This window comes from Simochromis diagramma, unplaced genomic scaffold, assembly GCF_900408965.1.
Source record: "Simochromis diagramma unplaced genomic scaffold, fSimDia1.1 OVJJ01000438.1, whole genome shotgun sequence".
Taxonomy (NCBI): Eukaryota; Metazoa; Chordata; class Actinopteri; order Cichliformes; family Cichlidae; genus Simochromis; species Simochromis diagramma.
In genome coordinates this window covers 1062454-1085753 of record NW_024387263.1, presented here as the reverse complement: position 1 = coordinate 1085753, position 23300 = coordinate 1062454, and the positions used below count along the sequence as shown (strand labels likewise).

The following is a 23300-nucleotide window of genomic DNA, read 5'->3' as shown; positions in this document are numbered from 1 at the left end:
GGCTTAATGTAAACCAGCTGCGTCCCAGGGTACCCTGAACACATCACGTATCCATACATTACATCCACCCACTCACATCTCTCCGTCTTTATTTCTTTATGGACGTACGGTAAAACCCTCGGCTGTGTGATCCAACCAGCAGCTCGGCCGTGTAATGTGGGTCTAATGCAGATTAGAGCCGTCCCACGGGACTCTGAACGCATCCCAGCTCCTGCCCACTTTTTCTCTCTCCCGTCTCTCTCTTTGTCTCCTACTTTAGTTCTCTCTGCTTCTTGTTCCCCGACTGCGTCTCTCTCAAATTCAAATCCAGCTTCAGTGCCACGAATCAAACTGAAACAGTACTTGTGTATTTCCACAGTTTCTTGGTAAAAATGACCAACAGTAAGTAAACACTGCTGCCCTGAACGCCTCGTTTCCATTCTCTCTTTCTAGTTTCAGCTCTGGGGAACAAAAATCCTTTTTTAGGGAACTTTAACTGTTTGTGGCCGTTTTTAATAAACTGCCTCGTCGTAACTGTTAAAAGCAAAATGTTCCTTATTGAATGGGGCTGTGGTTAGTTTGTATTTGTGTATTTATCAGGGGCCACGAGAGGAGAAGCATAGCACCAGGTTTAGCTTGTCGTGGAGGACAGCAACAGTTAGTGTCTCGTTCTCTCTCGTTGAGCTCATTTAGTGTTCAGCATTCACTGTTATCTGCTACGACTTTCCAAATACTCCAGAACTCTGTGGTTCCGCTCGATGAGCGGCACTCGTGAGTCCAGGATGAACCTTTTTTCCCTCTCATGTTTCAGTAGAAAGGGTTTCTGCAGAGCTTTAATGCAGTCCTTCCTGTAAGTCTCAGTGACATCACAGCATCCTCCATTTTGATTTGAAGTGTGATGCGAGCAGCAGCCTCCTGATAGCTCCACCTTCATCCACCACGAGTTCCCTTTCGGTATCTCTTTGTAGAAATCCTTGTTTCTCTGTCATTTTCCAGCACCTCTGTGTGAACATTATTTATATCTCTGGTTGGTTTTGTCGTATCGTGTGTTCTCGTTTCCTTCTGGTTAAATTTATCGTCGCTGCTTTTCTTCCTCTCGCTGAAATTTTCCACGTCTTTGTTTAATTCTGTTCTTCTCCTGCTTCAACATCTGAGATCAAACAGTTTCTTATTTAGATGTTTGAATCTCCTTTCAGCCTCCTCTTGCTTTTCCTCCACCCCCGTCTCTCCACACCATCCCACTCAGAGTTTTATAGGTCTAATGTAAATTACGCAGCTCCCGCGAGACTCTGGGCCCATCCCAGTTCTGCTGCTTTACTGGGATCCACTCTACAACGTTACATAAAACCCACAGCGTGCGATCGGCGCTATCCGGTTACCCCTTACTGCATCTGAGTCTGCTCGGGCCTCCTCGTGTTTCACCTGTTATCCACTGTCGCATTCTCGCAGTGTTGTCTTCAGCTCGGCTGCCGTCGCTCGAGCCGTTTGCTCCAATCATTTCTAACTCGATTGTTCTTCTTCCGAGGCACCGGCCCATCTCCAGAGCCAGACCAGCCTCCTCCTCTTCCACTCACACTCTGTGATATGGAGCCAGTGTTTAGGCTGGTTGTGCTCCATCATTTACGGTCCATGCAGTATTCGTGTTCACCTGCCAAGCTGCGCTTCGGGCCACCTTACTGTCACATCCAGGATCCTTTGCATGAATTATGGGCGTACCTTCTGGTTCACTGAAAGTGCAGGAGCTGAGCTTAAGCTTCCAATGCTTCATTAACTGGAACCGGAGAAACTATGAATGATCTTTGCAGCTCTGCAGGTTGAATGTGAGCAGCCCTTTGCTAAAACCCGAGTATCACGAACTTGTTGTTTTCATTCGGACTGCAGAACGTTTCCATCCCACACACAGAATTACAGGATAGTTTCTCTGAAGGAGACAAAACTGCTCTTAAAATCTGTGTTGAGAAGAACGATGAAGAAGCTAACGCTGGTTACAGGTCTGTCTGTTCCAGAGAGATTCTGGTTTGCAGCCCTTTGAATGTGAGAAATGAACTGAGCGGTTCCAGACTCATTTGTATTTATGCATTGATCTGAAGATGTCAGGCTGACTGAGCCACTGTAGCAGGAATTTTAGCTCAGATAAAACTGTAAGATGTTCCAAGCACTTAGTGAGATTTTACTCTTCATTGTAGCTAAAAAGAAAATGTTATTTATCCAGGGTCAAATCACAACAACAGTCACCTCAAGGTGCTTCATATTCTAAGGTCGACCCTACAATAATACATACAGAGAAAAAAACAACAATCATATGACCCCCTATGAGCAAGCACTTTGGCGACAGTGGGAAGGAAAAACTCCCTTTTAACAGGAAGAAACCTCCGACAGAACCAGGCTCAGGGAGGGGCGGGGCCATCTGCTGTGATTGGTTGGGGTGAGAGAAGGAAGACAGGATAAAGACATGCTGTGGACGAGAGACAGAGATTAATAATAAACGCTAAAGGTTTAGATTTAAGGCGGTGAATCATCCAGAGGAGCTGCTTTTGGAAACTCAGCATACGTGTACATCTACACAACAACTCCAGAGAGTAGCAGCAGCTCCCACACAGTGTGCTCCTAACCTTATTTTGCTCTGTGTGTATCCAACACATACCCGGCTCACATGCTGCATCAAAACAATACGATCTGAAGGTGGTTGCCGTTCAGTGCGCTTACCTGAGTGACAGCGATGAGCTCAGACAGGAGGATTTTTTCTGCCTCTGCTCTGCATTAAGAGGAATTTCAGGGCTGCGTGTAATCACACCCGCTGTTCGATACTGTAGCTGCAGGATTATGCAACTTTGCATCTCCAAGTGAAAATTTCCAGTAAAGCCTCCGTGCAGAAGGCGGATATTAAGAAGAGTCGAGAAGGCTGGAAAGAAGAAGAAAATACAAGTGAAGGCCAAAGCAAGTTGAGAGAGCACTCAGAAGAATGATGTTTCCCCTTTTATGCCGATGCCTCTGCAACTAAGCAAATTCATTAAAAGTCAATCAAAGGACAGAAACAAAAGAAGAGAATAACTGCATTTAGAGCTGCTCCGACTGAGCTCAGCGATGGATTGCGATCAGATAAAGATGTTAAAGCTCCTCTAAAGGACGGATCCCTTCAGAATTCAACATGTGGTCAGATGTTTGGTGTGATTTCGCATTATGGATTCTTTTCTCATTCTCTTGTGGTGCTTTGTTGGTTACTGTTATTATTATAACAAGAGATTAGTTCTTAGGTTTGTGTTTAGTGTAGGTTTAGTTCTGTGTCTAGTCTGCGTCTTTGTGTAATGGTTTCTTGTTTCCTGTTTTATTGTGAAAGTCCGTGTCTTATTTTGCCTCCCTTGCCTCGTCTCGTCAATCACTTCCCGCTGTGTTCCCCACCTGTGTGTATTTAGTCGTGTCTTCTTGTGTTGTAGTCGCTGGTCCGTCTGCTTATCTCCTGTGAATCAGCTGTGTGTGTCTGCTATCAACCTTCATGTGCTTCCGCTCACCCTTGTTCATGTTCATGTTTAGTAGTTTAGTTTTTTCCAGTATAGTTTAGCTTTAGTTCTGTTTGCCATCTTCTACTTGTGTCTTATTTTTATAATAAAACTCCTTGGCACCTCAACGAGTGCCTGCTTGGACCCTCCTTTACTTTCCTCCACACGGCTCATCCCTTTCACTGTGACATAAGATGTTTTCGCAGCACACATATTCATGCTCCCTTCAGGATTTATCCTCCTCACTTTGCACCATCAGCAGGTAGATATTAAATTATTCCAAATGAAAATCATTTTTGTGCCTAATCTTCTCTTTGGTGTTTGCAAATTGTGCTAAAGCTAAGCTAACTAGCTAAAATTATTTTACCTGGTTCAGTAACTTGCATCGTCCTGCAGCTAATGCTAATGCTAATGCTCGCCTACGTCTTAAAAATGTTGTGGATGATGGAGGAAAGTATTGGCTGTAGGAAAGAAATATGTTAAGGATATGTTTAAAATAGAGGCTGTAAACACAGATGATTTCAGAGTGGACATGCAGTACTATGCAGATGCCTCATTCCTTTATATCCTGCTGGTAAAACAGGAATGTCTTTAAGTATATTTGGGAATAGCTCTCCAGGCATTCTGAGGGACATCCAAAGCTCTCCTTGGGGTGTTTCAGCTTCTGCTTCAGGAGTGTTGAGGTCCGGGCTCTGTGGAGGCCAATCCATGACTGACAGTGTTCCACTGTGTGTTTTATATATTGGTATGCTTTTATGGCACAGGCCGTGTGTTTGGGATCATTGTCATGTTGAAAAATGAAGCTGGTGCCAATCAGATGTTTCCAGATGTTTCTGCATGGTGGATAAAAATCTGATGTTACGGTTCTGTGTTTATAATTCATTAGTTGTCCAGCGCCACTGGCTGACAGGGCGCCCAAACCGTAAGTGAGCCGTGAGAGAGCCCCCACCCTGTGGGAAGAAATTGTTAATTGCAAACTATAGTGACCTGTCAGCATTGTCGATTTGGGTTTTTCCCTTTTAAGGATTCAGTTTCCGATTCTCCAAAGAACTCCTGGAGTCATCTCCTCTGATTTCCTCTTTTTCTCGCCCATTACCTGAAATCTGTGCAGCACATTTCATTATCGAAATGCATTAAATGTGTGAGACTACAGTGTCTGCATATCCAACCGAGTGCTAGACGTACGTGTGTGTGTGCGTGCGTGCGTGCGTGTGTGTGTGCGTGTGTGTCAGACAGTATACCATCTGTGTGTTTTGGCCACAGGTCATTTGGCCAGTTTCACTGCTGTAACGTTACACACCATTTACTCAAATCAGACAACTGCTACCTGGCTGTCTGTCTGACACACACACACACACACACACACACACTAATCACCAGGCTTTAGGGTGGGAGTTGGATTTATAAATAAACTTCGTAGAGGATTTGCAGGCACAGTTATGAAATGCAGTAAAATCTCCTCAGACGTGCTTCTGTCCACTTCAAACAGATCTTATATGATATTATCATGTTGTTGCACTAATAGAGCTGCAACTAATGATTATTTTTAATATTGATTAATCAACTGCACCTTTTAAATGTTGGTCAAAAAACTCCAAGAACCAAGAGAAACGAGATGTTCGCTCGTCATGTTTGGAGATTTCCTTGAACAATTATTACTGAGTCGTTAAAATGATTTCTCGGATGAGCTGATCGTTGATTCTCTTTCATGTGTTCAAAGAGCAGCTCACTTCAGCTCCAGCACAACGATCCAGGTTGATCTTGTTTTGTTTTCTGATCTGGTTTCAGTGAAGATGAACTTTATGTAACTCGCAGTGAGCTGCTGTCACAGCCGTCACTGTCCACACGATTCATTTCCTGTTATCTGACCTCATTTTGAATTCATTCTGAACACCAAACCAAAAAATGAAGAAGCACAAACTTTGCTATAATATATGTTTATTAATGATGTTTCCAAACGATGTGATTCTGATGACATATTGCAGATGATCAGTCAGTAAAATTCCAGTTGTTTGAGTTTTCATACATTAACCTGATGGAGGAGGCCCCATCTGTGCAGGCTGCTGCGTACACGATAGCTGAAGCTTATCAGGTGTGGGCTGCAGGGGCAGGACGTACCTGTCCCCGCCCGCCTCCTCCTGTCACCACTCGCAGTTTGTTCTCAAGGTTTTTCAGGTTTGTTGGAGTTTAATTCTAATATATTCTCGTTGATGAGAAGGTTCTCTCAGTCTGGGTGTTATCTCTGTTTTGATTTCTATAGATTTCCTTAATCCTTTGAGTCTGTTTCTATTAGAGTTTGCTGGTCCTCGGTGTTCCCTCTGGATCTCGTTGCCCTCCTGTTTCCCTGATTAGTCCATAGTCCAGTCTTCCCTTCAGTTTGGATTGTGCATGTGTTTGTGTGTCCCTTGGGTTTCTACGATTTTATTAAATTCGATGACATGTTAAATAATCCAAGTCAAGTTTTCCAGGCTTCTAGTTTTGTGTCTTTGTGTTTTTTCCAGTCTTTAATCTTCGGTTTCCTCCTGTGTGACCTTTGGGTGTGCTTTAGATCTTTTTGTCTTCCCCTCGCTGGATTTGTTTGCTTCACTCACTGATTGCTTGTGTGTGACCTCTGCCTGGATAAAGGATTTGGATTTTACTGTCTGCCTCCAGTGCGTTCTCTTTCTCGTGTTCCTCACTCATAACCTTTTCAGCGTGGGTGGACTGCTGGTTGGACACGCCCAAAACATACCAACAAGGAGGTGTTTGGGTGCAGCCACAGCAGATACTGAAGCACTGAGGTGGATCCTGTCCATGTGAAATATGGAGCACAGCTTAAAGCTCCTCCTGAATCTCTAACGAGGCGCCCACACACCTGTGACAGGAAGCTCATTTCTGCTCCATCTTATTCTTTCAGTCGCTACCCACAGATCGTGCTCACAGGTGGGCGTGGCGACGTAGCTAGCTGACAGCTTCGTGCTCACGTCTCTCTGTACTACAGCCTCGCTGTCACAGCAAACCAGTCTGCACTCTCCCCGACACACGGACGAAGACCCAGAGATACCTGAACTCCTCCACTTGGGGTAGCAACTAATTGTGAATCCAAAGAATTGCCGCCCCATGAAGCTCCACCCTAACGTGGTGTATGGTTCTGACCCAAGCAGCTACGTTGCTGAGGGCATCTTTCCCCTGGTTGGATCTCCCAAGGTATTTAGGCCTTGGAGAGGGAACAGGGATTCATGATGACTCCCCATCGTGGAGTCAGGATTCAGGTGGAGGCCCATCAGCTGTAGGAGAAGCTCTCTGGAGCCTGTGTTTATGGAGTAGATGGGGGTCAAAGGGCATTAGTCCAGTTTTGAGGGGCTTGTTTGGTTTGAGGGACGTGCCAGCGAAGCACCATAGCATGACTCATGACCAGCTGCATTCAGCGGTGAAATAAACTCGTTTTTGGCGTCTCATCGAGTCTCGATCTGCATCTGTCGTCTAGATCGTTGGAGACGTTTTTTATTCACTCCATCACAGCTCACAACAACTTTTAATCCATTTCCAGGGACTACCTGTAAAGTGCTATAAACATTTCTATTTCTTTGCCAGCTGGACTTATTTTTCTCACATCAGGAAGCTGCTGTGCTCATGAATGAATGTTGAGTTACAGCAACTGTGTAAATGTGCTGATATTTATTTCCGTAATGCATGTTTCTGGTCGGGAACAAAGCCTTTGCTCCCCCGTCGAGAGACAGATTGTGTGAAATGAACTCAGCCGCCCGCTTCGCTGTTTTATCCCGCCGTGTTTTTTCCTTGCTCTCCCTCTCCTGTCCTGGCTTTTCTTTTCCATCCTCCACCCTCTCTGTCTCTGCCAATTACTCCCATCTGTCCTCTAACGCTCCCTCGTCCTCGACTCGCTCTCCCGTCTCCTCCGACAGGGTTGGAAGGTGACAGCAAAGGTTTAAAAGGCTGCTTTTAAAGACGCTACATGAAAGTGTTTCCAGTGACAGTGAAGTGAGTGATAAAACATGTAATGATATACCTCCCATCCTCTCTCTCGCAGCAGCAGAGTAGCTATGGGTGGCACATCGTCTCCTGCAATTACTCTATAATGACCTTTCTGCCTCGTTCGTCTCTTCCAGCCGAACACGCATCAGCCGTCGTGCCAACCGCGCTGCTCGTTGACTAACACTGAATCCTAATCCGCTGATTTCACTAAAGCGTGTACAGGTCTGGATCTTTGCATCAACAAAGACACTTTTTATTGTCGTTGTTGTTTTAGCCGATGCTTCCTTGCACATGTTGTGTGTTCTCACAGGTTTTACAGGCAACACAATCATCACAGCCGCACTCACTGACCTCTGCTCACCTCACAGTGAATGTGGGAACACGCTGTTTATTTGAACTGTGGCGTCTTTTTCTTTCTCGCAGCATATCCAACTTCACCCCCAAAGTTGGAGAGAAGGACACCCAGAGAGCGATTCGACAAGCCTTCAATGTGTGGCAGGCCGTCACGCCGCTCTCCTTCCAGGTGAGACGTCCAGATACACGCCTGAGTCATACAGGTCGAAAGCTGGAACATATGTAGCGCCCGATCACAACAGTCGCCTCGAGGCACTTAATGCTGTAAGGGAACGACTCAAAAAAAAGTCAAAGCTTGGGAGAAATCTGCTTTGGACAGAGAGGTTACATCGCACACACACACTGCACTCCTCCATGTAACCTTTAAAAAAAGCTAAATATTACATCGGTTAATGGGGAGTTTTTTATTATTCTAAACCCGTTCTTCTCATGCTCTGTGTTCGTTAATCATCTCGATACTATACAGTACAATAACAGAGAAAACCCAACATCAGACGACCCCTTGTGCACAAGCACTTGGCAACAGTGGGAAAGAAAAACTCCTTTAACAGGAAGAAACCTCCAGAAGAACCAGGCGTCCGTCTGCTGTCGGTGGTGACGGGAGGAAGACGGGACAAAACATACACTGTGGAAGAGACACAATGACGAATAATAACTAATGATTAAATGCAGAGAGGTGTACATGGTGAGTGAAGAAGAAACACCCAGTGCATCATGGGAATCCAGCCCTAACTATAAGCTTTAGCAAAAAGGAAAGTTTGAAGCCTAATCTTGAAAGTAGAGATAGTGTCTGTCTCCCAAACAACGGAAAATATGTCAGTAAATTCTAAACACCACAGCAGACACAATAACATACAGGTGAAACAAGAGCTGCTGTTATGACTCTTTCCATCAATCGATAGTTTGGTTTCTGGATCAGGTTCACCTTTCTCCAGTGCACAAGGAGCAGAAGATCCTTCGACGCTGTAGTAAACAGAAGAGCTTCGTAGTGCTTTGGTTTGCGACCTTCAGCAGTGTCGTCGTGGCCTCGAGGTGAAACCCACTGACCGAGCACTCGAGCTGTTCTAGCAATCAGTGAATAACCTGTGATATTGTCGTCTGGTTTATAATCTGTGTTGCTCACTGTGGCGTCATGGCTGGGTATAAAAACACGTACCCGTAGGTAGCTTTAGTCCAGCTGCTGAAAACAGCTGTTCAGCTGAAACAGATGTGCAGAAATCCTGTTGTTTATCAGCCCAGAAGACGTTTCAGTGAAGGAAGATGTCTTTGAGCACGGACGGCTGATTCCCCCATTTTTGGACACACCACAGCGAAACGTATGTTGTTAAAAGAGTAAAGCTCTGATTACAGTCACTGTCATTTTTATATGAAATAAGAAGTCAGGCCGTCGTTTCTGAGGAGGAAGCCTGAACGAGCGCGTGAAACTCACAGTATTTTTATCTTCTGAAATATTGATTCCTTGTTTGTTCCTCTGATCCCGCGCAGGAGGTGCCGTACTCGGAGATCAAGAACGAGGGCAAAGAGGCTGACATCATGATCTTCTTCGCCTCTGGTTTCCACGGTGACAGCTCCCCGTTCGACGGAGAGGGGGGCTTCCTGGCCCACGCTTACTTCCCCGGCGCCGGCATCGGAGGAGACACGCACTTTGACTCCGATGAGCCCTGGACGCTTGGCAACGCCAACCATGACGGTTAGCCGAGTCTTTGCCTCTTTGACCTTGGCGCTCGCGCCGATTCCGCTGAAACATGCTGAGCGACGGTTATGAAACACCAGCTAATGGATTAAATTATCATTTATTTTCTTCACTAACTTTTGCAAATTAAATTCCTCGAATGCGAAGATGTCCTCAGTCGTCGGCGCCGTATCTCTGAGCGCTGCTCTGTTTAGTCACTGGATGAGAAGTGGAGGCCAAAACACACTTCACTTTGTAGTTTTCTTCTTCTTCTTCTATCTCACTTTGACGAATGACTTGTGCCAGATTCCCTCTGCTTGAATAACTAACGTGTTGACAGAGAGAGAGCGAGATGCGGGGAGGGCGCACTGATAGAGCGGGAGAAGGAATCTGGTTTGAAAGATTAGCACAAACGAGAATTAGCTCTGACAGAGAAGCTCTGAGTCTGCGTTCCCACATTACAGCCCGAGTTTCTTTTTTTCTCTTTCAGGCTGAAATAAGCATCCAAGGACACGTCCACGCTTTCATTTTAATGAAGACTTTTATTCAGACGCGCGTATAAACGTAGCAAACCACTGATTCTCCTCCTGCAGGCGCTGTTTCTGCAGACAGCAGGGGTCTGAACATCAAACGATTAAACATAAAGAATAGATGTGAGGCGGCGGTGGCTCAGGTGGAAGAGCGGATCAATTGCGAGGTTTGTGGTTTGATCCTCAGCTCGACCTGTTTATAGATGGTGATGCAGAACAGCTGCCCCTGATGCACGAAACAGCTAAACAAACCAAGTCTATTTAAATGTTTTAGACGCTGTCCAGCATTCAAAGAAAATGGCTTTTTACTTTATCTTAGATTACAGTGTGCTTATAGCATGTGGCTCGCGTTACCCACTGACTGCATATGAAAGATGGGTTATTGTGGGGGTGTTGGCATTATCTGCTCAGGTTCTCTAACTTGATTAGTTTCACAGTCAAATTAGCTGTAAAGATCAAAGCTGCATTTTGTGTCAGGCTGAAAACATATTTCTGAGGTAAGTTTGGACATTTTTACACGGAGGTCTGTGGAAACTGACACTCAGGACCCGCCAGCCTCAACTGGACATTAGAGAAACTGCTCGGATTCAGTTATGAGCCTGCACTGAAATCGTATCATATGTCTTTAAATTCAGAAAAACATCAAAGAAACTCAAAAGTGCACCAAAGGAAATAAACTCAGACACAGAAAAAAGTGCAAAGAAACAAAATGAGTTGGAAGAGATACAAAATGATCCAATCGAGATATAAAACGAACAGAAAAGATTTTTGTGCCTCTTTAACATCATAACTATAAAGATGTAATTAAAGAACAACCATAAAGAGATTAGAAAGAGGTCAGAGATGTTAATGCGACTGCGTCCTTGAGCAACACATTGATCCCCAAATGTGCCCAGATGGTAAGACCAGCTCCTTGTGTGGTCGCTCTTTGCTGTCACTGTGCTGATGGCTAATTAAGAGCCAAGGATGGGAAGTGCCTTGAATAAAAGCTTTGAGACGCCGGCTTCACTTTTAATCCCCGGAGTTTGATTTCTACCCAAACTCCTCAACCAAGGAGGTGCTTAAACTTGAACCAACAGCGAGTGAAGAAGAAAAGCGTCTTACAACTAAGACGTCAGCATTTTAAAGAGATAAGGTTGGACATTTGATTGTTTTTGTTGTGTTTTTAAATGAATGAATGCAGTAGTTAGGCAAAATTAATATGAAACTGGTAGCTTCTACCCCCAAAAACTTAACCAGATCCACCCAAACACTGACTGTTTAACTGTGGCAACTAAACTATTGTAACAACGTTGGCTTTTACGTGTAACAGTGAACAATGATCAGTTTCAAACCTGTGATGGAGGCAGAGAGCAGTCGAGCCGGCCGTGAAAATGCACCAGTTTGTCAGGACGAACAGGTTTTTACATAAAATGGTAAAATTATTGATTAATCGCTGAATCTTCTCTCAGCATGTGTCTGTGTGGTCACAGGTCCTCTCTGCACGTCCTCAAAAAGCCTCTTTATCTCTAAAATCCCTCCACACACACACACACACACACACACACACACACACACACACACGCAGTAATTGAAAGATTAGAGACGAGATAGTGAGACAGGGAAGTTCTCAGACTCTGTGAAAACTAATTCACGGTATCAGCTTCTGAAGGACGTTGGGAGGACGAACGGACCTCATTTTCACCTGGGCTTAAAACCTGACGAGGGACGGTCTCCATTATTAACCTGCTGACTCCTGCAGGACAGAGCTGAGGGCACGAGTTCCCACGAAGAGGCGGGAGGAAAACTTTATGAATGAAGCGTTACGTGTAACTACATGTATTTATAAAGTGTAAAGGACTCAGACGCACACTTTTATTCCCTGATCTTCATTTGCTCTTTTCTGGTTTCAGTTGCTAAAAGTTGTTTGTAGCTGTTGTTGTAAATCCCACAGACTGTCTGTGAATCTGCTTTTCAGCCAGCAGCAGCGGCCTGAAGGAGCAGTTAGCCGACCTGTGAGGCAAACGGGTGTTTACACCTGCAATAACTTCAATATATTTAATGAGGCCCTGAGAAATCGTTGCCTCAGTTACAGGCGCACCATCGCGAGTGGGTGTGAGACGTGTCCACAGGACATTTTTACAGCTGAAAAAATGTTTTATGCTCTGTTAAAAAACTGCAACCAGATCAGTTTTACAGTCATATCGGATTTTTTTTTTTTATTCTTAACTTACTTATATTAGCAAAATTGCACAGATTTAATTGTTCCTGTCACATTTTTAACTTTTACTTTTTTATCTTTTCTACAGTACAAAAACTTCTAGATTCATATTTTAATTTGAAGATATCAAATTGTGTCCCTTCTTTGAATTTTCACTGATGATGCCGACAGATAAATAATCATTTCTGGGCACACCACACCCTGAGCATGTGCGGCTGCCCTGAGCGGGCTTTTCCCATCACAGCCAGGAGCGTTGCTGGATGAGGATTTGGGGCAAAACCACTTATTTACAGTTCTTTCATCAGAAAATTACATTTTCGAGAGATATTTGCAGACAGTTGAGATGAGCATTGGAAATATTGAAAAGTCCGGTTCTTCTTGATTGTGTGCACGGCTGATTGTGTGCACGGCTGATTGTGTGCACGGCTGGTGTTCTTGGCTCTTTGGCTGGTTTCTCCCGTTCTGTATCCCATATTAGAAAATGATTGTGACACAGAAGGAATCTCAACTAGAAGATGATGCTGTCGTCAAAGGGAGGCAAACATAAGGTCCTTCAGACATAAGACCTTCTGTCACGGCTGCGCTGGCAGACCGTGGGGGTGGACGACCCAAACGCAGGACTCTTGTGCGTTTTATTTACAGTGGAGTAAATAACAAGCACACAATTAATCCCGGTGAGCTCCCTCTTACTCCCGTGTCTCTCTGCACTCCCCGTGCGTAGCTGCCCTTTTTGGCTCCACGCTCCTCCTGCAGGAAACAACAGAGGCAGCCGTCAAACACTTACTCCTGCGGGCATACACAACCAGCACGACGCTACACTTAGACACGCACTCACTTGGACTTTAACTCAACGATCCAGCGTCGAGGAGCTCTCAGCTACTCCTATGTAGCTCCCCCAACATTCCTGATCAGCTGCAGGTGTGTGAGGTCCTGAGGACCCACCAGGCCTGAAGGTGCCCGTCACGGCCACACCCACACACGCGCGCACACACACACACACACACACCTGCCTCTACATACACAAGCATGGAAACAGGACAGCAGCACAGTGCTGAAAAGACACGATATCATATGAGTCCACAACTGCTCATGGACCCTGGTTCGCTCAGATCCAGGTCCCTGACACTTTCATACGCTGTCAGTTGATTAAACAGCCACCTATCCCACGTGGTGATATGAGCATTCAGCATTTACCCAGAATGCACTTTCCCCCCCAGAGTTTTCAGCTGTGGATGATCAGAAACAGATCAAACGTTCAGCGTACCAATGCCTGCTTCTGTTCCTCTACATCAGGGGTGTCCAACTCCAGGCATTCGAGGGCCGGTGTCCTGCAGTTTTTAGATGATCCATCACAGCTGATTCAAATGGCTAAATGACCTCCTCAACATGTCTTCAGTTCTCCAGAGGCCTGGTGATGAACTAATCATGTGATTCAGGTGTGTTGACCCAGGGTGAGATCTAAAACCTGCAGGACACCGGCCCTCGAGGCCTGGAGTTGGAAACCCCTGCTCTACATCATAGACGTTAAACTGGTACATGTTATTGAAACTGGGATATATCCTATGATACTGGTGCTCAAAGCTGGTCGAAGAAAAGCAGACTTTTTCTTCAGACTCTTGGTGCATTAAAAATTAGCTTAACGTTATTCAGCCCTGAAAATCTCATGTGGACATCTCTGCTTTTTTATGATGGCTCAGAACAGACGTAAAAAATGAGGTGAAAAGAACTTTGAGGTTCTGTAACTGTAACAGTTTCTCCTGCATGAAGCTAAAACGTTACATTGTTTCATTAAATATATAAAGGTAAATAAAAAGTCTGCTGATTCTGAGAGGGTACGGCGGCTCTCTCTGCTTTCAAAGCTTAACCAACGCAACAGTTAATGTTTCTGTCTCAAGTCGAGGGGAGGACATGTTCTTCCATTTTTACGATTTACGGTCTTGATTGTATGGGCGATGACTCGAGGGTTAAATAAATCTGTCCTCTCCTAATTGTAAGACTATTTCAAAAAGGACATTATTTCTAGACAGAAGTTGGGAACGTTGATAAATTGTGTTTTTATGAAAAATGTGCAGTGTGTTAATGATTTTTGCCAGACAGGAAAAAATATTCTTGGCGGGTAATTTTGATCGCTGGTATAAGATGAACTCATTTCGACGGGTTCCAGTTTAACAAAGCAGGCTCTGTGGACACGTCAGACTGGGACTACTTGAGAAACAGGTTCCATCACAGACATATCAAACATCGTCTTATCACAGGCGAACAGACGACTGCAGGGGCAAGCGTGATAGAAGAAGTCGTTATCCTCACCGCGGGAAGGCAGACCGACCACGAGGGGACGGGCAGAGAAATGGAGAGCGACCGCAGGGGGATTCCCTCAAGCCGTTGTACATGAAGTGTACGTCTTGTGCTCTGAAATCGTCTTAATCTTTCCTGCAAAGTGGAAGAAAGAGAGGGGAGATAAAAGCTGCTGGAGGGATGCGGGAGGAGGAGGAGGATGAAAAGGAAAGCAGTGGTGAGAGAGGGGGAGATAAAAAAGAGGGAGAGGAGGAGAGGGATGAAAGAAACTGCAGCACACAAGGACAGAAGAGCCAGAGTCTGTGAAGGTGTGAGAAAGTGAATAAAAGAACACAGTACAGAGTAACGGCAGCAGGAGGCATGACGATTAAGCCAATATTGTAACAACCTTACTCTGTAGCCACACGTACTTCTTAAACCTGGGTGCAAAAATTAAAGCATTCATGCAGTGTTCACATTTCTCACTGGAACATAAAATAGTCAAATCTGTATCTCACTGTTTTGTATGTTTCTATGCAGATGATGTAGTTCTGTATTTCACTGCCCATTCTGCTCAGCGGCCACAGCAAACATGCAATGTTCCTTTAATCCAGTGGTTCTCAAACTTTTTACATCATTCCCCACATGGCAGGAAGAAATATTTTCATTTTCTAAACGAAACAATGACAGAAAAGCCGAACTGCAACTTTATATCAATAATAAACTACGGTGGCCCTTAGAGGCCAAACGGACTGCAACTTAAGAAAACACCAGCAATAAGAAAAACGCTGCAAAAGCACAAAATCACAACGGAAATAGGAAAAAACAGATTTACCAAAACACAAGGGAAATGTTTCTGGGGAGACAATAACCCGACGGACCAGTTGTAGGAACCAAAATATGCTAAGAATTGCGCCGAGAGACACTTAAAAGAAGTGGAGGATCTATCGGTTTTTTGAGGAAAGAAAACATGAGAGGTGTGTTAGCCTAACTATTAGCCTATCACACTTACCTAGCATGTTTTGGTTCCTGCAACTGGTCCGTCGGGTTATTGTCTCCCCAGAAACACTTCCCCTGTGCTTTTGGAAATCTGTTTTGGGGCGCACCTCCACCTGTCAGAACTCCACACACTTTGAGAACCACTGCTTTAATCGCAGGTCTAACACTTGTATAAAGATGGACTCAGTTTTGGAGAAAGCCGGGAACTGTCCTTCTGGAATTATCCTCTCAGCCCCACGAGTGACTCTGACTATGGCTACAATGATTTTTCAGTATTAAGATCACTTTCATTCGTCATGATTATTCTCTGATTTTCATGATAAAAATGTTTTCATTTCACTTCCATGTTGCGCGACTTTCCTGCACTAATCTGATGCACCGTACAGCTTTAAGGACGTCTGAGTTGATGCAACCATCGCATTGTTTTTCTTGACCTACATGCGGCGTGTTTCCTGGGCATTGAATAAGTTAGCTCTCTGACTTCTTGCACTAAATACGAATTTCAAACCAGGGATGATGTGCAGGCACGTCGTCATCATTAGCGAGCCACTCTGTTGCTTTGCTTTCTGTTGCTTTGGCGTTTTCAACTTCACTCGATTATGTTCATTTCATATCTCGCTGTCTAAAGTCTTGCATGCCAGTTCAGGAAAGTTTCCCTGCTTTCGAGTCGTGAACGTGTTTCTGTCAGAGAATTCTTGATCATTCATTGATCATCCTTGATCGTGACTTTTCTGTCGGTCTGTCAGAAATAGCACGTACTAATATTGGTCCTTCCAGCTAAAATCTGTGAATACGTCGCTGAGTGTGTCCTCAGCCACGTCTGGGTTTTATTTAGAAAATGCTGCACGTTTTCTAATTGAGATTCAGGGTTTGTTTTCCTCTTCAGTCAAACAGGAAACGCTGTAATGGCTGCCAGAGGTGGACGGGGTGATTGGCTGTTTCTCCATAATGCTGTGCTGCTGCAAGTTTGTATAGAACCACTGGATTCAGTTAAACACAGCAACTTGCCAGGAAATAAAAATATATAACTGGACCCTGTTAGACTTCAACAGGAAACACAGAAATTTCGCACTGACATCACTTCAGTCTTTTCTAAAAAATAAAACAAGTTGTAGAGGAAGCCCTTTACCCGTTACTGACTCTAAAATGACTGGTTTTAAACTTTAGGTGACATGCTGATGAGTGTATAGGTCAGTAAAAATCATTTCTCCTGAATAGAACAAACGAGACAGGAAACAATGAGTCGAATTGGAAGAGACCTCGGAAAGAGGAACTGAAAATGAATAAAAGGATTGACACAAACGGTCGCCGGCGTCTGCTCATTTCCATCTCCATTAGTCTGTAAGTCAGGCGCAGGCCACCGAGGCTATAATCTTCAAACAGAGTGGCCTCGGTAAAGGAAAAAAGATAATTACGTTGTGTAATTTGGTTCAAACGGAGTCAAACCAATTACAAAGCTGAGGGAAAGTATTAATTTGAGCTCCGCATTCAGACAGAAGTCATTAAACACATGACAGCAGCTCTGGATCTCTGCTCAGAGTCTGGCTGTAATAAAGACCCCACATGAATACACGACGTCCGGGAAAACAAGACCTTCTGTTCTCCTTCGTAATTTTACTTTTGATAAGTTGTGATAAGAGCACACGTAACAGCGTGAACTGTAGAACTGGAGCAGTTATTCTGGCTGCTATCAGGTGCTTTAATTGGAAAATAGAAATCTTTGAATTTAATTGAAAACTATTGAAAAGTCTGTTTTTTCCAGAACCTCAGCTTGTGCTTCGATCACATCCTTCAGTTTTTTCCAAAGACTTCCTGGACCTCAGGTACTTAATCTGAATAAATCCTGTTTATTTACGTCTGCATATGTGAGCTCTGATGAATTGTTGAGCAGACTTTGTGAGGATGCACCACACCTGGTTCTGCTGTGGTGCATAAACTGTTCTACGTGAAACGACCATAAAACTGCACAAAATGGCCAAAAGTAACACAACTAATGATAACTAAGAAGTCCAAAACAACTACCCAGGTGTGAAACGGCCACGTAATGACTAATTAGCACCTGACTCATGAAAAGCAGTTTTAGAAATGACAGGAGGACAACACGGCTGTAAAAGATGCAAAGTGAATAAAAAAAGGGAATAAAAAAGGCCAAAAACAGCCTGAAATGACCAACAGTGACACAAACGGACAACTAATTATGACTAAAAGATACTAAATAAATCTACACAATGGGACAAATTAAAAAAGCAGAGTTTTGATCTACTCACATAAGGTTTCTAACATGTCGCGGAGCATTAATTGTGCGCATGAACATGGGTTGTTTTCACATTTTCATCTCACTGTAACTAGTTTATATGCAGATGATCCAGTGCTGTATATTACTGCCCATTGTGCCACAGCAAACATGCAGCGTTCCCGTCATCACAGGAGCATTAATGAAACAGCCTGACTGCGGAGCATCTCCACTCTGATAGCTTCCAGCTCCAAATTCAACATGTTTGCTTGTTCTCCAGCGTATTTTAGTCTCGAAAGCAGCCGTACATTATTTATACATGTGCAGATTATGAATTTAAAGTCGCTTTCTGTGAGACTGTGAACTCTGTGAATTTTGCAGGCAAACAGTACGGCGCGCTCGGAAGTAATCCCCGTCAAGCAGCAGCCTTTGAAGAAGTGGACTTTAGAAACAGGAGCTTTGGATTCACCAGCCTGACAGTCGCTTCCATTCGCCGCCAATTCTGCTTTTGATGTGAGATTCATATTACACAGCTGATGAGTCAACACATCACAGGCTAACTTTAGCTCACTTTGCCGGCGCCTTTGACGCCGTCTTTGGTCTTTGCTGTTTACACTGGGGAGGCTTTGTTCTGATTCAGACAGGAGGGAGATGTTGAGGCTTTCTCAGTAAACTGATTTTCTTTTAATGAACCGGCAGCGACGGCCTGCAGGCAGCACAGAGATGCTCCTGTTTTCTGTTTTATCACCTGATTTCTGAAATAAGCTTTTAAGGCGCTGTGAGTGATGTTGAAAGCGATGCTGCTTCTCTGCTTTGCGTTCTCTAATCTCATCATTTTTTCCTCCTCCTCTTTGTCGCCTCTCGCTCCTCTCCCCTCTAATCCTCTTCCTCTCTTTCCAGGTAACGATTTGTTCCTGGTGGCGGTGCACGAGTTGGGGCACGCGTTGGGTTTGGAGCACTCCAACGATCCCAGTGCCATCATGGCTCCTTTCTACCAGTACATGGACACGCACAACTTCAAGCTGCCGCTGGACGACCTGCAGGGCATTCAGAAGATCTACGGTGAGCTCTCGGGTTTAGTTCTGTGTAGGCTGTAGCTCGGGAGGTGGAGCAGATCGTCTACTAATCGGAAGGTTGGTGGTTCGATTCCTGGCTCTCCTTGAGCGAGATACTGACCGCCAAGTTTGTGTCAATGTCAGCGAGAAGGTCCTTAAGAAACGGTGCTTGAGTGAATGGGTTTAAGTCAGTCATTTGTTTAAAGAAACATCGTTAGTTTGGGTTTTTGTCCTTTTAGTTGAAGAACAAAAGATTTTCAGTCACTTCTTTATTTCAGCTTTTCAGACGATTCAACAAACATTGACGTCAGTTTTGTCTCCAAGTGTGAGAAACAAGTAAAATCCCCCAAATATCCATCCAGGTTTGATTTTAGCCAATTCCCTTTTTTAATAGCACATAGACAGGAAGTAGAACTCAACAAATGTCAAAATAAAAGCCAAGAAAATCGAATTTGAATTAAAGACACTTATTCCAAATTATTCAAAAAATGAAGAGACTTTCCTCTCATAGATGTCTGTTTTGTATCCAGCTGAGGACATCATTCTGTTTACGGTGTACTGACGCGGACAATTTTGGGTCAGGATGACGCAAAATACACAAATATTGTGTGAAGATAAAAGCAGAAGGACCGCGCAGTGAATCGAAATGTAAACTCGAGCGCTCTCGTTTCGTTCTTTTCTTTGCGGCGCTCCAGTTTATCCTCCTACACACTTCAGCCTGCAGCAGTTTGGAATCAGTTTAATGTCAAAGAGTCGGTGAGGAGCAATAAATACGAGTTTCATGGAATATTTGATGGACAGTGTTTGAAAAGTAAAGTTAAAAATATCACCGTTGAACAAAATAATCATGGTTACAATCTTTGTTGAGCATGAAGCTGTGGCTAATTGTGTGTTTGATCTCTGACCCTGCCGACGTGTCCTTGAGCAAGAACGCACAGCACAGAGCACAGCATGAGCAACCTGAACGTCAGCGTCTCCTCTAAACAGCCAGCGGCTTCTCGCAGGGTTTTGGATCGTCGCAGGAAATAACCTCTGCGGTGAATAAAAGGTTTACGACACGTTTCAGGAGGATGAGCTTCATAAACTTTTTATAATTAAACTTTTTATGATTTCATTTTATGAAAAGCCTGCATATGCCTTAAGCAGAAGGAAGATGCTGACGTTATAGATGCATGGTCAATCCTGAGTCTGTGCTGTGCAAACGCCGTAACCGGGACAGAGTGTGTATTTTATAGCAAAGAGGAAAATATATGAAGCTCATATTAGAGCTTTTCACTTTGAAACGAGGGCTCTTTTAAGTCACTGCACATTTTCATTTGAAGAAATTTGCCTGTGTTAAATGCAAAAAACGTGATGTTTTGACTCTTTTCTGCCTCTGACTGGTTGAACAGGTGACTTCACGCTAAAACAAAAACCAGTAAACCTTGAATATGAAATATTAATTGAAAAAGCCCCGAGTGCAGCTGCAGGAGTGTTCGGCGTCCGTCGGCCGGCAGCGGAGCTCGAACGTGAAGAAGAGCCCGGCTGATAAGCAGACCTGAGCCGTCTTTGCCTGGAAAGAAAACGCGAGTCTTTCCCTTTGTGTTTACACCAGAGACGCTGTGTTGCATTTCAGAAAAGGCGCGAAGCCTCGCGTTTCACTGAACGTTTCTAAGTAAACAAAGAAAAGCGAAGGCCTGTCAGCGGCAGGCGCATTTCCTGACAGGCTTTCTGTCTGCGCTGAAGTAATCACGACAGCTTCTGTTGTAATGTAGTGTAACATTTATTTGTGATGCAGAGACACAAAGAAAAGGCAGGGAAAAGAAACACGTCTGCTCTGTTAAAGATAAGAACATTTCTATCTGCACCATCTCTCACAAAACACCCAGGTAGCTGAAATCTACTGTATCTGCAGCTTTTTTCATCACGCTTCTCTTTTTCTTTGCTTTGGTTTCCTTTAATAATCAAAGCAAGAAGGTTATCTCGGCCCTCAGAACAACTGAGCCTCACATTAAAGGTCATGATACACAGGTGACATTTGAAGTCAGCGTTGAAGGGAAATACCGGCCAGGACTGTGCAGTCGGCGGTTTTTCTCCGCTGCACTTCATTGTTCAGTGTGGATAACAAAGCCTGTTATTTTATCTGCTCAAAGTTCATCCTGCTGGATGTGCTGCTCTCAACACCAGCCGCCACAACAGCACCGCACTGTTCATTTTACAACGAGACTGTTTCTGTGCAATTTACCGACTCGTGTTGGTACGCTTAGAAAAAAGAGAATAGATTTTCTTTTCCTGTTGGAACATTGAGCGTCTTTGTCATGGACGGATCTGCAACAGAAAGAGTTTCTGTTTGTTTTTTAATAAAAGGCAGAGGAAGTGGAAAAGAATGAAAATAAGACGGACACCAAACAATGCAGACTAAAGAAATGAAAAGGAGAGCAAAGCAACCACAGCAGGGGCCTAAAATGATCTATTTTTGGCTGCTTGGCACAAAACAACAATAAGAAGATGCAAAAAAATCACCAGAAGTGTCACAAAGCAGCACAAAGAGACTCGCAACTAGAAAAACCCAAACACAGAGAGACGCAAAGGAAACATAAAACCACACATAACAACCACAAATAGACACAAAAACACGCACGATGGACAAACGAGATGGGGTGGAATGAGCCGCACTGCTGTTTCAGGCGTCTCGCTCCCGTGTCGATGCGAGGCAGCGATTTAAGCAAACAGATTTATAATCCGAGGTTTTCCTTCTGCCCATGAAAACAAATGAGTCATTGAACCAAATGTACTAGTTGTGTTTCTGCGGTCTGCATAATGCTGTCTAACAGGCTCTTACATAAGAAGTCGTGTTCGCACAGCTGATGACCAGTGACTCATGCTGCTGTGGGTCTTTGAGTCTCAGTGCTCTTAATGATACTCTGGAACCAATCACGGTGCCCGACTGATTCATGCTGTGATTGACGTGATTCTCCAGGCATCCCCACAGCCATGCTGGAACCCACCCGGCCCTTACCCACCTTACCCTCTCGACGGACGCATTCGACCTCCGAGCGCAAGCACGACCGGCATTCCCGTCCGCCGCACCCGCCCGGTAACCGGCCCGCACTGCCTGGAAACGGCAAACCCAACATCTGCGATGGCAACTTCAACACTGTGGCCTTCTTCAGACGGGAGATGTTCGTGTTCAAGGTGAGCGGAGACGTAGCGGCGCAGACGCCTGCTGCTGGTCTCTTTGACAGTGTTCACTAACAGTCGCTCATTTTTGAATTCTTTGATTACTTTTTCACGTTGTTGACAAAGCCAGAAACTTGTGACAGCTGACCAAGGTGACAAATCAAGACAGTTAATGTTATTTTGGAGTGAATCAGTTTTCACATTAGTTTTCTTCCCTTTGATTAATTGGTGAATCTCCAGTAAAATAAAATGATAGATCATTTCAGCTGGCAGGCTGACGTCGTCTCCACAGATGAAGTTCAAGTTTTCAATCAGGTGTTATTGTTGTGAAATCAAAATGACAGGATGGTATTGTACGATACTGTGCATGCATAATAATTATTAAAAATGTCGTTTTTGCAAGTTGGTATGTGGTTGCTAAGCAATGCGATGACATCATAATATCTGATAGAGATAAGAGCCTTCAGGATGCTCGATGTACCTGTCTGCCAAGTTTGGTTGCTCAGCTCCCGATCAGGCAGCAGCTCGCAGACAAACAGGCAGAAGATCGATGATTCATCCCATTTCTGTTCTTTACGCCCAAGAAAACCTGTCACTGTAGCTTTCCAGGAACTCTAACTCCTGGATTTTTCTTTTCTGTGGTGATTTATTGGGATACATTAAAGACCTGGTATAAAATATCAAACTTAATCTTAATTCTGATTCATCAAAGGTTGTATTTTCCACCACAAATGCAACACAAAAGTTACATTACAACACTTTTAATTGTTTTTAAATAATTTCACATAATTTTTTAACTACATTTCCCAATTTAGGAAAATATATAATCGCATTAGTCCTATTAAATGTATGAAATATGATCAGCCAAATTTTATTTTACAGGTGATTACAATGATGAAGCAAGTAGCACAACACGTATCAAACACGTTGATAAATAATAATCATCATCGTCATCATAATAATTAAAATAATACTAATTTTATATTAAAAAAAAATGTAGGACACAAATTAAAAATATTTTTGAAAATATTCAACAACAGCATTGAAAACACCAAAACAAAGTAAATTATGAGGGACTCCATTAAAATAAAGCAACAACAAATCTCATATCACATTAAGATATCTCTACGATAACATAAAATAACTATTTTTTAAGTATTAAAAACAATTAGACCACTGGGTAAAAGCACAGCAAAATATTTTAATTTATTATTTATTTTCCAGATTTGTAAATGAAAATATGAAAAAAGGCCGGAACAAACATTTAGTGCCAACTGCTTTCCATCAAATAACAGAAACATTAAAACGTCTAAATAAGAAATATTTAAATGCATCAAACCAATAAAAGTCTTTGATATCTCATCCTGTTAAAGAAC

The 23300-nt window shown here is 43.7% G+C and overlaps 1 protein-coding gene across 2 annotated transcripts in view; it reads left to right on the top strand.

Annotated features, from left to right (window-relative positions):
* mmp24 (matrix metallopeptidase 24) overlaps nucleotides 1-23300 on the top strand; it is a 65628-nt gene that overhangs the window by 30412 nt on the left and 11916 nt on the right. Inside the window, exons 1-5 of one of the 2 annotated variants that reach the window (XM_040002412.1) lie at nucleotides 2385-3738; nucleotides 7872-7971; nucleotides 9288-9492; nucleotides 18611-18772; nucleotides 21725-21939. In XM_040002412.1, the coding sequence (XP_039858346.1) occupies nucleotides 3671-3738; nucleotides 7872-7971; nucleotides 9288-9492; nucleotides 18611-18772; nucleotides 21725-21939 (750 nt within the window). In that variant the 5' untranslated portion in view covers nucleotides 2385-3670. Of the gene's footprint in view, nucleotides 1-2384; nucleotides 3739-7871; nucleotides 7972-9287; nucleotides 9493-18610; nucleotides 18773-21724; nucleotides 21940-23300 lie in introns of those variants that run through there. The other variant, XM_040002410.1, reaches the window with a different exon arrangement.